We start from the raw sequence: 19160 nt of genomic DNA on the forward strand, positions 1-19160 counted from the left end.
TAAAAAAACTGTAATTGTATGTCTATATGTCCAACTCAAGCACCACCACCAGGCGTCACTATAGTGTAGCCTGCAACCTCCATCCAGACACAATCCAGGACCTCACATAAGATCAGTTCCTTCTTCATTTCTAACCTTTTAGAGATCGAAAGAAGGAAAGAATCCAAATGAGAATATTTTTATGAAGTGTATAGTCGTGTGTTTAGTTCCCACCCTACTGCAGCTCTGTTCATCTAAACAGCAGTCTTTCCATAGAAGCTGAACCCTCCACCAGCCAGGCTCAGACATCCATTAAGACTGAGTCAGGCTGCAGACATTCACGTATTAATCATTACTTCATTAGTAAAAGCATTTATTATAGGTTAGAGATATCATATATGCTTCTAGATGTACGTGTCGGCCTCAAGTACATTCAATTAACTTTGTCTGACATCGATTTTCATGCTCTCGAAATTTCAAAATATAACATTTTTTCCAGTAGCAGAAACAAACTTCCATAAGAAGCCAATTTAGCGGTTTCACCAATAGGGTCCTGGTATTGTGGTTGAAAGCTCAACAGAATCATAAAAGCACAGAGAAACAGTAGCTGTTATTAGTGATGATGATACTTATCCTATTATGATGGCAGCAGGTTGTAGTTTCTGTAAGTGGAGTTTTCTTTTAAAAAAAAAAAAAAAGAAATCAAGACAAACCGTTTTTCAATCAGCTTTATTCAGGAGAAGGGGAGAAATATTACTCAAGGGGAAAAAAAAATCAGAAAGATTCTGTCAGAAGCAGCACTCATACAAATCAGTTCTCTCAACGATCCTTCATTTTCATCTTACAGTCACTTCGAATTTACATTAAAACTGATTAGTTGAGATGCTAACTTATTTTTCAAATAAATAAAATATTTTCTCTTTGTCAATCTTTGTACTGAATCACAGCCAGTCAGTGACCCCCAAACCCCCGACTCTGGACTAGCACGCATACAATACAAGCTGCCAGTAAATACTGCAGAGCAGCTTCCCCCCCATACACCAGGCATAATGAATATACAATATGTTACACAGGTACAGTATATACACCACCTCTTATACAGTAGAGACAAGAAATTCTTCCTCATTGCCATGTTTCAATCACGCATTTGAAAGGGAATTAGAAAACTTCAGAAATCCACACAGCTGTTATTATTTTACAAGCCCCAGAAAATCCCCAAACACCTGATGTAGATTTATCTCTTGGTCTTACCCTTTGCTAAAAGAAAAAAGAAAAGAAAAAAAAGGGACTGATTGCTAAGAAGCAGGGAAGAATGATGGAGTAATTTTACTCAAAAACACCTTTTTATGGCAAAGTGCAGAGGTTTAGACAAGGTGCCGTTTACTTTCTCTGTAAAGAAACCAACACTGAGTACATACAACTACGACAGTCCCATCTGCCGTTGTATAATATACCTAAAATACCAAACTGCTTTCTGCCCAATAAATCAAGTGTGCGACTAATAATTTAATGTACATGCCCTTTAAAGCACAAGAAAGAAGATCTCAAAATTCAGAGACAAACATGTATGTGTAAAAACTTTTGCCAAAGTAGTCTCAATGAATTCATTTTTTGGATATGACCTTGCAGTGATCCCTTATCTTGCACATTAAAAGTAAAAAAGACACACAAAAAGCAGAAGTTGCCTAAATTTGGTCTAAGTGAAAGAAAGGGAAAAAAATCAGCTGTGGTAATTTGAATTATTAATTATAAAGGGATGCAATTTCACAATTCAATCAATATAGTCTCCAATCTCTCTTAAAGCTAGACAGAGAAACTTGAATTTCAGCCCTGATGTTGGGAGTTTTCCCCAATGTCTTGACTTTTAATGCCCAAAGGAGATTTATTCAAGTGTTTTGTAGCCAATACAACTACCAGCTATAACAAATCAGTCTTACTTTATTCCTAATTTTTAAAAAGAGGAATTTCTTTTCTCAAAATCTAAATGGTCCCTTACCTGCAGAAATAATTTACTATCTCATTCGTTTAATCTGGCTAGACTGTGTCTCATCACACCTCCATCAACACTCAATTTAGCAGAATCCTCAGCGTGTGGCATGAAGCTTCATAGGATCCTCTCTCTTCAAAGAAGCCATGTTAGAAACACATCTGTCCGACCAGCAGCCGGAGCAGAGGTGGGATAAACGAGAAGCTATGTACAGTTTTAGTGCAATCATACTTATATAATCTGATAGAACTCTACAAAAAAAACAAAAAAAACAAACAAAAACAAAACAACCCCCACAAAAAAAAACCCCAAAACAAACCAAACAAAGCACAACAGACGCAATTTTGGCTGAGGAGGAAAACAGTTTGGATTTCACACGTACAGCCTCCACATACGCATGCTCACACAGTCCAGTTGTTAAAGATGTGCATCAATTCGTCATTGATATGTAGAACTACACGTAAATGTAACAGAGAAGAACAGGCTCGTGTTTTTAGTGTCGATTTGTTTGGAAACTTAAAGACCCCGAGACAGCAAAGGCGTGGTTAGGGATAAGATGAAATGAGACATGAGTGACAGAGTCTGTGATGAGGTCAGCCAAATACCCCAGAGCACCAGATTACCTGATTTGAGGAAAAAAGATGATGTGTAGCTGCAGGTATAGACATTAAACTATAAGCAACTTCCCCAGAAATTGCAATAACTGCAAATGTGAAAAGCAGTCAGCAGCAGCACAGCACCCCAACCACTAATATTTATGTTTACATTTACTTTATCCACACGACAGTTAGGAGAAAATGACTTCACTGCCTTTATAACTGAGTAACTGCTTAACTTCACGGGTCTCTAAACTCCATCTATTCCCTATACCCTATAAAGGTGATGCCTTTTCAGTCTAACAGGACAAAACATAAGAAGAAAAAAAAAAAAAATCACAAATACTAACATTTTACAATGTACAAACATGACTTATTTTCAGTGTCTGGAGGAAAAAGAACAGTACCAATCAGCAACATCCATCTTCCTGAATTATGTAACGTAGCGAGCTCTTGACTTCAAAACTGAACACCACCTACAGTTTAAAAGCTTTTATGTGCACTAAACCCCTTTCACTCACTTAACTTCACCTTACATCTCACTCCACACTCATTAGTTACCCAACCTGATATGCTCTTTCTGCATCCCCTCTCCTCACTTCACATTAAACACACATACAGGTTAATATTGAGGTTATTACATTCAAACGTGATGCTCTCTCTCTCTCTCTTTTTGTTTTGTTTTTTGGCATGTGTACAGTGGATTTAAACTGACATTTGCACTTGAATAAAGTTGCACACAAACAGGCTGTTAATACTTGACAGCTCTTTCAGTACTCTATCAGCGAGGGGACAGGATATACGGCCCCATTTATTGCACATATGTGTGAGATGGGAATTCAAAACTGAGGTGGAAAAAAAAATCAGATTGCATTTAGGAATACTGACCACTTCCTCGCTGGAAAAGCATCAGGGACAAACAATAACATAAAAACAAACAGCAAATACAAAATCCTCTCAATTAAGCCTCACACACAGTAGTGCTGACACGCGGAACGTGGGCGGGTGTTTTAATGTAACTGGGTCAAAGACATTCGTGCATCTTCGACCAGTCACGTAAGGTTTCCAATATTATGAAGTGTTTGAGAAGATCATCAGTAAGCTACAGATGTGGTAAACTGTAGGATTTAATATTTCCCACACTTCAACACAAGTCCAACATTTCTCATGTTTACACACACACACACCTACGCAGTCACACCCACATCTCACACCACCAGGATCTTTACTTCGTCCTGTTCGTCAGGCCGGTAAAAGAAGGGGATGCAGGGGTTTTCTCCCAGAAAAGGGGGTGATCTTTGAGCTCCTTGAGGGTTCTGGATCTCCTGAAGCAGCTGCATGATTTGCTGGGCTGTGGCGTCCTCTTTAGGCACCAGGGGCTTGGAGTCAGATTGGCCAGATCCAGTCAACAGCATCTGGGATGAGGAAGCTTCCAGACCGGCGGCAGGTTCTGACAGAGGGATGTCTTCCATAGCTTATGCAGCAGAGAAAAAAAAGGTACAGAACAGTGATGTTATTGGAAATATGAATTAAAATATATTTTGAAAAAAGAGGCAGAACAGTTGAAGCGCTAAAGGACCACTCTTTCTGCCTTTCAGACTCGCACATCAGTGGATAAAGTCTTCCAGGACTATGAGTTTAAAATAAGCTTCACTGTACACACAAATATCCCAACACAATAGACAGGATCAAACTAACCTACCTGTGGGGTTGTGTGGAAGTGTGGGTATGTTTATATTTGGTCTTTAAAATCCACCTGCTATAAAACAATCATGATTAGCATAACTGGTTTTGCTTACCTGCTCCAGTGGCCGCATCAAGCTCTGTGTGCGTGTGTGCTTGGTGGTCTGGGTGAGTGTGTTCCTGTCCAACAGGAAGCAGGTCAGGGTTTACTGTGCCCATGCCGGCTACAGCTCCAGTGTAGCGGTTGTACCAGTCATTCCTCTCAGCTACCAGCCTCATCACAAGATCCTGCAGCTCAGCCAGCTTTGCCTATCGGGCAGAAGGGATAAATAGTGGACACAAAGGACAACAATCATGTTAAGTATGGCACACCTTTTTAGTAATGACCCGGTGAAACTTTAAGATGTGAGAGAGAAAAGGGTTCTTAGGAAGAAAGACTTTTGTCTGTGCAAACAATCTTCAAAAACCTAGGCACCTGCATATTTCGTCATGTCATGTCTTTTGTTTTCATTAATATTGCATAAAAGTTATTACTGTGACATTCCTTCTGCATTAAAATACATCAGTACCTTCATCTCCTCTTTGTCTTGGGCCAACATGCTGATGTATTGCTCTTTCTCTTGATGCTTCTGTTTCATAATAGCCCGCTGACTCTGGTACAGAGCGATATACTCGCCTGGAAAAATATACATAACAGAAATGAATATGAGGACCAAATGATTACATATGAAACAGGACTAAGAACAACAACCTATAAAACACTCACCTATTGTGTCAGTCTCTCCAGACAGCTGGATGCAGCGGTGCTCCAGTTCCTCCACCCTCTCCTTCAGGTCTGCTTTCTCTTGCATTAGGGATGTGAAACGCTGCTGCAGCTTCTCCATTGCAGCTTGCAGGGCCTGATGAACTTCCACCGGCACTCCTCCTTCTGTTCAAGCAATAACAGAAAGGGGAGAAAAATTGTTTACATGGCACGAAAATAAACAAGAGTAAAAGAGTAAACTGGCACACACACTTGTTACTCTCCAGAGAATTTAAGTCTTTTAGTTGTAGAAAGATCTGCAAGATTGCACAAACACAAATGCTTCTGACCTGAATGCTCATGGCTGTGTTCACAGTGACTGTGTTGACCGTGACTGTGACCGTGACCGTGCTCGTGGTCATTAACAGGTGTTTGGCTGTGGCGCTGCTGCTCCAGACTGAGGGTGACGCTGGCCTGGTGCCGGGCTGCTATGTGAAGCCTGCGCTCCTCCTCCAGTTGCCTTCTGGCCTCGTCCCTCTCTGCCTCCAGCTGAGCCAGAGCTCCACGAATAAAATCCTCCTGCAAGGCAACACGAAATAGAAATGAGGGTAAGGTCATACTTTTGTTTCATGCCATAAAATTAAACCATATAATTCACTATAAAATGGCACTGGACATAAAAATATGAACTTTAGACTAAGATGTAATATTAAAAAAATAAAAAGACTGTAAATGAAAGAAAAACAGAACATTTGCATGAGCTGGAAACATCTCTTTACCATCTCTTTCTGGCTCTCAAAATCCTCTGGAATAACTATGGGGGAAGACTTTGTTGGACTTTCTTGCAGGGACTGGCTTTCCACTCCATCTCCTAAAATGACATGTACAACTGTTTTTTAATTCCTTAAAAACCTATCACACTAATAAAACACATGGTGCAGCAGCACTTAATGCTTTCTGTTTTTGTTGCTAGTACACAAAAAAAACTGCACTTCTTCATTTTGAACAGATTAGCCTTAAACTGCAGTTTCTGCCCTAACAACATATTATCTGCTTCAAATCAAGAAATTGTGACACTGTTATTTAAAAAGACACAGGATAAAGCCACTATACTATTATAACTTTAGAGATAATTATTTTTAAATTGCAGGAAATCTCTCAAAGGAAAAACGAGGCAGAAAGTGCAAACATGTCAGTAACAGAGAGTTTACCTTGGTCTCTGGGTGATGTCATAAGAGCAGAGCTGTTGAGCAGCTCTTTCACCTCAGCTTTCAGCTGCTCATTGTCTCTGACTAACTGTTCCAGATGCTCCTGCAGGAAGAAACAGTAACGGAAAACAATTAGAGTGTGTTTTTTGAGGGTGTTAAGGAAAAACTATTAATATACAATAAAAACCGCAGACTGCAGTTTTCCTTGAAGACGGCCAGTATAGATTAGATCATATTAAAACAGTCATGTCAAAATTATCAATTTTTCTATCCATAAAAATACCTTAATCTGAAATCATTTCAATACGTATTTTCTGCAGTATAAAAACACTAATACCAGCTCTGCCTTTCCACTCCACCTTCTCTCTAATGGCATGTACAGAGGCAACAGAATGGGCCTAACTTAAGTGCTGAATCCATTAAGTTAGGAAACCCGAGAAGGAGCAACACCCTGAAGCATTAAACACGATGGCCAAGCGAACTGCTGCAAAGTGTCCCAATAATCATTAGTACAGCTCAAAGCTGCACTAATCCCCCTCAGAACTATCAGGCCTGACAGATTTACCACAGCAGTTCAGCTGACAGGATGAATATGAACATACTTTATGTTCTATATTGTAATGTATTATTGTACTGAATTCTAAAATCACAAAACCATCTACACAGACTGGTCACAGATGTATATATTAAAAAGGTCTTATATACATACATGGGCTTGTTTAAGCTGATTGTGACTCATCTCCAGCTGTGCACGACCATTGCTTTCATCGTGCTGTAGTCGGTCCATTAGCTGACTCTGCTGCAGATACTGTTGGTGAAGTTGTTCCCTCTCTGAGACCAGGGCCTGGTAGCCAGCACAGTACTGCTGGAGATGTGCCGCTACCTGATCCCTCTGCTCCATCAGACCCTGAGCTTCTGTACATTTCAGCTCAAGCTGGAGGCAAGAAAATAGAAGAGGACAAAGCATGAAGACAAACAGCAAGTGAGTACATATTCAGCTGACTTTTCATCTGTGTTTGCTTTAGGGGAGTGCTGTGCGTGACCTCACCTGCTCCTTGACGTTGTGCAACTCCTCTTGCAATTCACCCATTCTGCGTGCAAGCTCCTTTTTCACATGTTGTTCTGATTGGATGGCTGTAGTCAACTCCATGTTCTCATTCGTCTGTTAGAATGAAGGAGTAACAGGAATTTTGGTTTAAAGACAGACGTGTCAAGCACCACTGAGGTCAGTCAGATACTTAACAAAACACAGCTGTGTTTCAAACAAACAAACAAAAAAAAACCCCAAAACAGATTATGAGAGCATAAATTCAAAGAGAAAAAAGGAAATTATGAAATTAAAGACCAGCAGAAAAAGTAGAATTCTGAGCACTGTGGTGCAAAAATAAGGCAGTTATAGTAATAGTAAGTAGTAGTTAAGTAAGTAAGTAGTTATAGTAACTAAGGGTGTCATCTAAAATTAAACAGATAGTAAGATTTTCAGCCTCACCAGTTTGACAAAACCGTTCTGTAGCTCAGCCAGCTGGTCCTTCAGTGTTCGGTTCTGGGTGAGAGCACGGCTAATAGTGGCCTTGTCTGACTGAACATCCTCTAACATGCGTCGGCGGTCCTCAGCCTCCTGGGTTTGGCTCTCCACCTGACGCTCCAGCTCCCCCAGACGCGACTCCTGCTCTGCACACATACGGCTCAGCTGCTCGTTGTCCCTCAGCTGTGGAAGTATTACAGAGGATGATTAACACACTTCAAATGTAAGAGGTGCAATGAAAGCACCAACTCTCTTTGAAACATCCAGAAAGGGAAAAATCAATATGTGCTTCTTTTAAGTGTATATGAAACTATATATGAGTCACATTAACCCTTTAAAATGGGTTTGGAGAAAACAATGTGAAGCACACCTGTGCCTGATACTGTGACGTAATGGCATCTTTCTCTTGTTGTAGGGCATTAACGGCCTCCTGCAAAGCCACTTCATTTTCTGATGGTCCTGAGGACTGAGGCTCTGTGCCATGCTGAGCTTCTCTCTCCTGGGATAATAACGCTAGAAGAGAAAAAACACCATTTAGCAAGATTTCTAATTCTACTAAACACAAATACTGCAGCTGTGTCACATATGGCCAGTATTTTGAATGCTATAATTGATATGCTTTTAACATATATGCTAAACTAAACATTAAAATAATATTTTACAAGGTTATAAGCAGGAAGACCTGACAATAAACACACAATGGGGCTAATTTTAATCCTGAAACTGCAGATCACTTACTGCAGCCCCATCTGCTCTCCTTCTGACTTTTGTGTTTCTTGATCTTTGCCACATTAACAAGAGATGAAAACTAATGAGGAAAAGGAAGAGGCACTAGATGAGGGTTGTGTGCACTACTCACCTGCAGCATTTCTTAACTCTGCAATGCTGGCCTCCAGTTCTTGCACCCGGTTGATGTTTCTATCCCTCTCTTCTGCCACCAGAGAAACCTTGACACACACAGATAAATTAAAAAAACAACAACCAACAAACAAACAAAAAAAAACAAAACACACACACACACAAAAGAAGCAGCACTACCATTTTCACTCTTTACTCAAAGCTATAGTGAAACCATAAGCCATGCTGATGTTACTGTACCTGTGTTAGCAGTTGTTCAGTTTTGTCCTTCCACACACGACCTTCTTCCTGGATCTGCACTGCATAACAATCCCTCTCTGTCTTCAGCTGGGTAATGGACTCCACAAGCTACATCATCACAAATGTAAATAAAAAAAATATAATTAAGTCTTCTTTTTTTAACTTTTCTATATTACTTAATCAGTAATGGAATATGTACAAAAGATATTTAATATTAACACAGACAGCAGCTAGCAGTCAAACACAGAAGCCAATGATAAGACAAAGGTCCATGTAAACCTGGTGATTATGCGCCTCCAGCTGCTGCTTCTCTTCCAGCAGTAACTGAACCTGCTGGCTGGCACTGGTAGGATCTGACTGACTTGAACACTGGAAGAAATTAGTAGGAAAACTAGAATTACTGTCAGCCATCCAATATTCAAATACTGGCCTCCTAGACATTGACTCTGGAGTTGTTCCACTACTTCCAGCATGTGGTAGGAGAAAGATGAATTCATATGTGAATGAACGGTGTTTTCCTGGAATTCAACACACCTGCTGTAACATGAGGTCAGTTATCTCGAGCCTCTTGCGAAGATCTTCTACCTCCAACTTCATTGCGGCATTTTCTTGTGTGCTCAGTTTTATCTGCTCTGACAGCTCCGAGCTCTGCTGCTTCGACTCCTCACTCAAATTGCTGTGAACAAACAAATTCAGTGTTTATTTTAAACTCGCCATATCCAGACAAGACTTGGGAAACCTGTTCAAGCCAACTCTTCCATTACAAAGAATCAAAGCATTCAAAATACAAAGACCATATAAAAAATATCCTCAGGAAAGTCAGGGTAAAATGACTTACTTTAGTCTAAACACCTCCAATCTCAGATTGTCTCTTTCCTTTTCAAGCTCTTTGTTGTGCTGAGGACAAAAAATAAAAAAAATAAAGACTCAGCAAGACAAAAACATCATAGAAACCTATTAAAAACAACCGCACAGACAATTCGTGCGATCAGCTAAAATAGGTAACACTGCCTTCCTTACAAGTTCATTTATTTGCATTTGCATTACTCATATGCAAGTGATTGCTGGATTGGCTGTTACCTTTTCAAACTGTTTCTGCTGCAATGAGACAGAAGAGAGAGTTCTTTCAAGTTCTGACACTCTCTGCTTTGTTGATTGCAGACGGTTATTCAGCTCCTCTGCCTCAGCTTAACATGCATGCACACACACAAGGAGAAAGAGGCACACACATACACACCGTTAACTGCTGCAGCGATAAGCCATTGCCAAGTTTATTATTTAAAAAAATAAAATCCCATCCCCCCAAACACACACACACACACCTGCTTTCTGCCGTGCAGCCTGTTGTGTGTATTGTAGTGCTGTTTGTAGCTCCGATTTCTCAGCTACTAGTATGCCAATGGTCTGGATATGAACCTTGGAAGAGGACATACGAACAAAGAGCACCATTCTTCATATAAGACTAGATAAAGTCAGCTGACTTCACTAACAAGACCTGATTAATGAAACATACAGAAAATTCTAATTTCTCAGAGTATTTACACACAGTAGATTATTTACTCTTGTCAGAGTTAGTTAACAATATAGGAAGTGTTAAAAAGGGCAGTGTATGTTGTTGGATAACATTTTATACAAGTGCAACTCAGTGCACTCTGACATTATGCACTGCCACATCACACTGTAATACAATGACGCTATTAAGTGACAAATAAAGTTGCTCCATAGGACAAATTAAATTTATGCATTTGGGTAAGTGAATGTACCTGTAATTGCTCCCGCATGGCGCCCTGCTCTTTTGAAAATCTCTGTTCAAATTCTTTTCGCTCCTGAAGAAAGAAAATAATAAAGTTGATTAATAACAAAGAGCAAAACATTACAATAACAAAGAAAATAAAGAATTACACAGATACAAATAGAAGGTAAAAAGAGAGTATGAAAAGAGGAGAACAAAAATACCTTTTGTAGCTGATCTGTAAGCTCCTGAGATTGCTGTGTCTGCCAGACCAACAGGATATATATTTAAGTTGGGGAAAAGTCTTTTATATACACACTTTTAATCATCACAGCAGTGCTACACAGTGTTAGCCTATAAAACATAACCAAAATTCTGGCACAGACCCCATGTTCATGCCAGACAGGACAATAATAGCACCGAGCACTAAAATAGTAAACCTATTCTGTTATTAATGTTTTGTTAATCTTTCATGTGGTTTTAAAGCTTGGAGCTCTGGTTAGATTGCTAAACTCAAAATGCCATACAAGCCTGCATCTACTATCAGGTTATGACTGCTCTGGTCAAAAGGTGCACAGAAAGGACCAATCATGCTGCCGTTGTTAATTCTCTGAAGACATTTTAGTTAAGCTAACAAAAACAAAACAAACAAAAAATAAATACCACTAAAACCATGCCAACCATAATTCTTTTTAAAGGTTATGGTTACTCAAGATGACATGAAGAATGCATTAAAATGCATGCACTGATAAGAGTGATTAGGGGCAGAGGGAGACGAATGTTACTGCAATCACACAAAGATGTGCACATGATTATGCATACACACAGCTTCTTACCAGCTGGTCTAGCTTGGTAGTGAGCTGAGAGTTTGTTAGGTTGCTGGATTCCAGGGCGGCTGCCAGCTCCTGGTTTCGACTCTATCACGTGCACACATGCATCCGGGTAAGAAAAGGGAAAAGGAAAAAAGAAAAGAAAAAGAAAACAAAAGAGAGGAATAAAGTGCAGTGGCAAAAGTCAAACAAAGAACACATGGGGGGAGGAGGAGGAGAAAATTTAAATGTGAATTATTAACATGGAGGCAAAAATAGCACCATGACATGTAGTGCATATGTTCTACTAATAATGAGAAGTGGATCAAATAATTAAATAAAACATGTGATGACTATTAAACTGATAAATGGAGCCAGTTGAGAAGGAGAGGAGCATTCATACAAACCTATTAAAGTGCCATTTGTAAGACGTGCTCCTTCATACAAAGTCTCTGCAACAATATTGCTGGATATCTGAACTTCTACTATACTCCTCACCATAAAGATGACTTACCAGTTATATAAACAAATGGGGGGGGGGGGGGGGGGGGGGTTAATATTAGAATACCTTCATTAATCTTGGAAACTCATTTGTTCCACTTGCATGGCTTTTGGATACTACTGTATGAGTTAAGTGACTTGTAATTCAGGCTTGAAATGTCAAAAACTCAACAAAAAAAAAGTTTCTTCTTCTTACCTCCAGTTCTCGCTCACTCAGAGGAGGTGCGCCATCTCCATTCACATATGCAGCAGATGACTAAAAGACACATCGAGGCAGACATTAATGTGCTTCCCACACAGAAAATATCAGATGTTTTAAGGTAAATAAGCATTGTCAGGGAATCTGTGGCACTGTTTCTGTTGCCATTCATAGGAGAAACTTTAAACGTGTTTAATATAGTGGATGAACTGCAGATAAAAAACTGATTCGTCATCCACAGTAGGACATCTACTTCACCACAATGGGAAACAGCACTTTAGTAATAACATGACAAGAATTCACTGGAAACGGTCTTAGAAACCTAAGAAAAAGCAATGTTTGTGGTTTGACCTAACAAAATTAAAGTTAAAAGAAGATCTATCAAACTATTTTAGTGCACCAATTGATGCTGTCAGTGTGCTTCAGACCACTGGGAATGACTGGCGAAACTGAAAATGCTTTCAGTGCATTCCTACCCAGAATAGACGCAACGCTTCCTGATTAAAACGCCACATCAGTGGTGGTAGTGGTGGTGTGTTATTGTTAAAAGCCGAACTCTGTATGAAAGAAGTGTGTGTACCTCAGAGACCAGGCCGTTCAGTTGCTGCGAGAGCTGTCGCAGGCTCTCTGTGGAAGACAGCGGTCTGCAGGATGACATGGACACACACATCAACAAACACTCAGTAGCTTACATGAACCATTTTACTTTATAAGCTAGCACACGGCTACATAAAAAAAAAAGGTATACTGGAAAAAGTGTTGCTTGCTGTATTCGTTCTATAAGATACATATATTACAATAATCCATGAGTTCAAAACACACATATATTTTATGTAATGATGTGTGGGATACCAAGCTTTCAGAACATGGATGTTACAGCAAGTGCCTGCCCTTGAAAATAATCTATTGTCTCCAAACTGTAAACATGTCATAGCTCAGAACAGTCCCCCTTCAATACCCTTCTCTTTAATTACCGATACATGATATATAATCACGATTCTATGACAGAACCCACCTATTTTCCTCCATTGAATTCTCGTTGCCGTTGGTATCAGGGTAATCCTGCAGGGAGACAAAAATTGAAAGCAGAAAACAGAGAGCATAAGCGACAAATATAGATAAAAGGGAGACCGTAAGCACATTTGATAAAGAGAGGAATATGTGTAATAGAAAAAATAATAATAATAAAAAAGTCACATAAATGGCCTGTGCTGAAACTTTTGTTCCTATTATAACATGTATAAATTAATACAAATGCAGCAAATGAAAAAGGAACTGTTCACACTGATGCTTAGAATGACAATGCAGTTTTATGGCCAGTGTGGTACAACAATGACAGGACAAAATATATTTTTCAAGACTGAGAAGGAAAGAGAAACATAGGAGAGACACACCTGGAGGTCAGTGTTGTGATCGACAGACTCAGAGTTAGTAGCAGTGTTAGCGCTAGCAGGGTTAGACAAAGGTGAGATGTAATCAGGCTCGCTGTTTGACTCCTCCAGCAGCTGAGCTGAAGACCTCACGGCCTCCACGTCAGCGAAGGTCTGAGGCGACACATACACAAAAATGCACACACTGGTTTAAACGTAGAGAAGTAGCAGTTTGAGCTGCAAAGAGACCACAACACACGCACAAAAATCACCAGACTAGTGTTCTATCCAAACTTTTACTGTTAACTTTATCATTTCTACATCTAGATGAGTACAGAAGCTGAGAAGAAGAAATTAGACTGTAAAAAATGAATAGAAACACCTTTCTAGCAGTAATTAAGATGTCCCACTGAAAATTAAGTTCCTCTACTGGTGCCCCATTGCCACTGATCCCACCCATGGTAGACTCTCTGAAATATCTGCAGCATGTCTATTCTATATTAACGCTATATGCAGTTTTGGCAAAATAAAGCTTCAGTTTTCAGTGGCTTTGATCCAGTGCAAGCAATAATCTGCCACATAAAGAGACACACACACCAGGATGACACATGGATATTGACATCAGAAACGTGCAACTAGCAAGAATCTGGAAACTATTTATTCAAAGCAATGCAATATAATTTAAGATCACCAATAATGCTGTGATAAACTGATATATATTTAAAACCAATAACAGGCAGGAATTTATAGACAATTCTTTTTCATGCTTCCAGCTCAACATGACATAAAGAAAACATTGCAGTAGAAGGAAGGTAAGAATAGAGAAGCAGGGTAAAATATTAAACACCAAACATCAACAACAGAGGGGTGCAGAGAACAATTAAAAACAATCAGGAGGAAACAAAGAAAGAAAAGCCAGGGACAGAAGCTCACCTGACAGTTGCCATAATGAGGGAGGACTATTCCATTGCTTTGACTAAGTGCTTTTAGAAAACTGTCAAACTACAGGAAAAGGAGGAGAAAGAGATTGGAAAAGGGAGAGAAAAATTTCAGAAAGTAACAGAGTGGTAAACAAACAAGCACAGGGAAGCCATTTCTACAAGGAGGAGGTCTAGAAGTATGCAAGAGGGCAGTAAATGTGGACTGGACTTGTACAGACTCTTTTATTCTGTTAAAAACCACAACAACTAACAAGAAAAAAAAGTAATTTAAACTAAATAACAATTACAATAACAGCTTGGGGAAAGCACAGCATTTATTTTTTTCAAACGTATTAGTAGCAGAATGAAATAGTCTGACTGCAATAACTGCACTGATAACAAAGTTTAAGATTTAGCTGATTGGCTGGTGAAAAAAAAAGAGAGGGTGTAACAGAGATGGAAAAGTTGCATGTGAGGGCAGTCAAGACAGGAAACATGCTTTTGGATAGAAAGGCAAAAGCAAAACGCAACTTTTGTCTGGTAACAACTGAATGTATTGAGTGCAACTCTCAGTTTTATATGTGAAGTGTATGAAAGCATGCTGCAGACTGGAGTTTCTGCTAATAGCAAGAAGCAGGGTGACAGCTGTCTCACGAATGTATCCAAATGCAGGTCAAATGTCGTTGAGCAGACTCTCGTCACATGCGCAACTGCTGTCTGAAAGTACTACACATATTCTCATGGGTACTTTTAATTTGATTAGAGAGCTTTGAAAACAGGCCACAGCAGTGTTTCACATTAGTAATCAAAATGACATTAAATACCAAAAAAATGTTCTTAAAAAAATCCAAAACTTGGTAGACCGTCAAGTGAGCTCAAAGAACGTGATTGTGTTACTTGCTGAACACAATTTGTGCCAGTACTTTTTTAAAATCACCAGAACAAATATTAAAGCAATGGTCTTGTTAGCACATTAATTATGTTTTTTACTCAAACAAGTACAACAGTGTAATTTTATGATTATTCCTATTAAATGTTCTATAACAAGAAGCTGGTGAGCCTGAATGCTATCATTCAGCAATCAGATGACATAAAGTGTAAACTGACAGGGGTAGAGGACAGTGGGTTTCTGATATGCACGCAAGTTGTTACACCATTGCTTTTTTGGATAAGTTATTAAAAATCAGCATATATATTGTGGTATTGAAGATATTGGAAATAGTAAGTGTTTTGAGACAAATAACAGAATATATTCAGCTGCCTATCTAGCCAAACTGGCTACAACAGCAGCTTGGACTGCAGCTGGTGATAGTAGTCAGCCAGTTCATCATGCTCAGATTGCTCCAGGTTCTAGCTGGAATTCTGCTGTTCTGTGCAGCAGAACAAGGACTACTTTATACTTTCTCATGAAATTATATATTAGTTCTTGAAATTCTTACCTTATGCTACATATTGCTATATGTAAAAGCCAAAGTTGTGGTCAGGGGCTTAAAAAACACTGTCTCATGTGCAACACTCTTCTTAGGTAAACATGTCTGTCATCAGCGCCGCAAAGAGGTCTAAATATTTCTACTCTGCTGGCCCTGTGTGTGTATTTGACAGGTGTAAGTAAAGCAAATGCCAACTAGATGGAAAATCAGCCACCCGATCTGATAATTGGCAAAAAGCAATATATGCTCTTCAGCCAATCACACAAATACAACATCCTTCAGCTTCAAAGAACAAAGCATCATATGACCATCTATCAAGCACAAAAAGAGGACAACAACAATAAAGCAAACTGTTACGCTTACATTGTCTGGAGAGTTTCTGTCTGGTGAAGGTGCATCAAGTTGGCTGGAGCCCTTCACCTTTCTCTTCTTCTTGGCTCCACCTCCTTTTTCTCCTCCTACACTAGCAGGGGAGCTCTTCTGTTGAAATTCCTTCAGCTGAGTAGGAAATGGAGAAGAAACCCATAAACGTGTGCAGATGAACAATGTCTACTAATATATGTTTATTTTGTCACGTCTTACACAGATAATACCAGGACTCTGCAACTGTCCCCAACTATACATATTAATTCAAACAAATTACACTCAACACCTCGAGCGTCGTATCAAGCTGAATGAATGAGGCAATAAAATACGAATTCAGTGCTCCTATTCCAAAACAATGCACCAGCTAGCAGAAAGATCCGGCTTCAGACGGATGAAGTTAGTAAATTGTGCTAAACAATGATAACCTGCGTATGATATGCATATGACGGTTAAAGCATGCCAGAAGGCTCTATGCGGGCTCTAACAGCTGTCTAACGGGAACTGCTGGTTGTTGTTTTTTTAACAGTAAAGCTAAATAGCAGCAAAATGACATGTCACCATGACCACTTCTTCGTGAAGCTTGTGGGCCAGCAAGAAATGCTGAGGAGTGACTTCTCGAATCTGATAAGGCCATCTTTCTGACTAGCCGAAAAAGACACCAAGCCAAAGCACACAGCAGGACAGGGAAGAGGGGTGTCAGCTGTCAAAACACCCCCGTCAGTCCATCCAGCTAACTGTGCTGCAGGGGTAGCTTACAAGCTCAATGAGTGCTTTGTTTTAAAACTACCGTTTGTTAGACATTTTCTTATGAAATTAAATTCTGCAGATAACATAAAAAGCTGGCTGCTGTGCGACATTCCTTAGACTCACACGTAGCCATATATTCATCAGCTAGTTAGCTAGCTTGCTAACGTTAACTTGCCTGGGTTAGCACGTTAGGCTTTAACTACATTTAAATGTCAGCTGGAAAGTCAAGTAAAGCGGCCAAGCAAGTGGTGCAAGTTAATCTGCGAGTAAATAAACAGCGTGGGATACTATGCGTGTCTCTACTAACTAAAAATAGTCTACATAATCTGGGAAAGTTAATGCTATCACCAGAGGCCCCGATAAAACATCGGTCTCTCCTACGCAACAGAGCCGCGAGAGGAGCGGAGGAGGTCGGACAAGCGACAGTGCAGTACTCGGGCGACGTGTAATGACAACACCCTTGCCCCGTAAAAAATATACATAACGAAAAGACAATAAAATAGAGTCAACACAGACTTGTGTACACAAAGTAGGAACTACACTTTCCGCGATATGTAACTGCGTTGATTGTAAAATACTTTACCTTTTTCTTAGCTGCAGCGAGTTTTATTTGCCTACTCTGGTCGGCCATCCTGCTGCTCTGGTGGTCAACTGAGCGATCCACGTCATCAGCTTGGCGCTCATACGCGTCTCAGCCAGTAGGTGGCGCAGAGCTCAAGTTGTGCCCTCATCATAGCATAAAACATCTTTATACCGCTTATGGCCGTGAGCCTACAACCTCACATAAATTAGCCTCAAACATGTTTTCTTTCTTTTGTTATATATAATATATAAAGTATTATTTTCGACAGAGTTTACGACAACATGTATTAACATTTTTGTTATGTGGTTGTCAGTTGCTCTCATTGTCTGTAGTTGTTGCTACTTTACATTTGTGTTTCTCTATAATTAAGATAAATATAGTCTATTATTTTGAAGGTTACATTCATTACAAAAAGAGAAATGTACCGTATCTTATTATATATTTTGAAAAATTACTTTTGTCTTTCAATTTCTTTTTGTTATATGTAAATTTACCACGGATGTAATGAAGTGTAGTACTGTGGAAAAAGTCTTGATCCTACCTTACATAAAAGAAAATATGGCAAATAAGGGAAATTCTAACAATTCTGTACAAACAAGCTTGAAAGTCTCTCTTTGGAATGACCACCTTTATTCTTCCACACAGTCAAAACGCTCTTAGGCTGATTTCTTGTCATTCCTTTAAATAGTCTTAAAGAATAGTTCTCCAGACTCCTTAAGGGACATTCAAACTATTTACAAACAAATATGAGAAAAAAAACTCTACAGAATGTCAATCTATTAATTCATATTAATAGAAAGCGTATCAGAAAGGGGTTTCCATACAACAAACACAAGGCGAAAACAATGCCAGTAGTCGTTACATTGTAATAACCTGTATGAAGGGCTATACTGATCACTTCCTCCTTGATTTAGCAACATGGCTCCTCCTAGTGTTAATTATGATATCAACTCTCTCGCTCTCTCTCTCTCTTTTTTTTAATTTATTTATTTTTACCAGATTTAACAGTCCAAGTAAAAAGTTTAATTGTATTCAAAGAAAATTACACATTTAACTCAGAATTTTCCATCTGGTTTGTTTCACTGCCCTGTGTAGTTTAAGTCTTAATGAGTCATCACTGTCTTTCAAGTCTACAGGTCAGTTTTGCTTTTGTTTGTAACACAAAGAAAGTAGATATGAATGACACAAATAGTAAGCTGCCTGACAGTAACATTATAAGGACCTTATTAAGAATATAAATGCATCTTTTAGATGTTCTTGAATAAAATATAATGAATTCTACTAACAGGAACTGAAGGCTTCTCTGTAACAATATGCCTTTCAGTGCATCAGCATTAGCTTTAAAATGAGGGTATCTTTTGATTAGAATATTAAAATGTTCTGTAGAAATCCCTGCAAAGTCTGAAAAGGGCTAATAAAACACTTTGCATTACCTTAAGACAATAAAGAAAAAGATGAAACACTGTAATCTGATGTTCAGTTGTTTTTCTCCCATAAAACATTATCAGAATTGGAGGCCACTAAGTAAGAGGTTTCAACTCTGAATACAGAAGTGTTTACAGTTTTTATGGGTAACACTGTAAATAAATAAATAAAACAAATAGACAAAACTTAGCTGCTACACTGATATTTTATAATTTTATGACTTTTCTACATTCTTCCTGACAGTACAACCGATTTAGTTC

At 39.0% G+C, this 19160-nt stretch overlaps 1 protein-coding gene across 5 annotated transcripts; it reads right to left on the reverse strand.

The window, feature by feature from the left end:
- Positions 1–692: 692 nt before the first annotated feature.
- Positions 693–17551, reverse strand: golga2 (golgin A2). Of its 5 annotated transcripts, XM_006788964.3 has the most exons (28): positions 17476–17551; positions 16143–16277; positions 14363–14431; positions 13454–13603; positions 13075–13121; positions 12640–12703; positions 12057–12116; positions 11387–11467; positions 10775–10813; positions 10582–10644; positions 10141–10234; positions 9899–10005; positions 9657–9715; positions 9353–9494; positions 9098–9187; positions 8819–8926; positions 8580–8667; positions 8091–8233; positions 7685–7903; positions 7244–7357; positions 6905–7129; positions 6199–6298; positions 5767–5858; positions 5338–5566; positions 5012–5173; positions 4815–4921; positions 4362–4554; positions 693–4036 (listed from the first exon to the last, which is right to left on the reverse strand). In XM_006788964.3, exons 1-28 carry the CDS (start codon positions 17521–17523, stop codon positions 3771–3773), a joined length of 3294 nt encoding a protein of 1097 aa, XP_006789027.1. In that variant the 5' UTR covers positions 17524–17551; the 3' UTR covers positions 693–3770. The 5 variants fall into 5 exon arrangements, with proteins under 5 accessions (XP_006789027.1, XP_006789028.1, XP_006789030.1 ...); XM_006788965.3 differs by lacking the exon at positions 14363–14431; XM_006788967.3 differs by lacking the exon at positions 13454–13603.
- Positions 17552–19160: the final 1609 nt, after the last annotated feature.

This window comes from Neolamprologus brichardi, chromosome 7, assembly GCF_056152115.1.
Source record: "Neolamprologus brichardi isolate AB-2024 chromosome 7, ASM5615211v1, whole genome shotgun sequence".
In the NCBI taxonomy this organism is placed as follows: Eukaryota; Metazoa; Chordata; class Actinopteri; order Cichliformes; family Cichlidae; genus Neolamprologus; species Neolamprologus brichardi.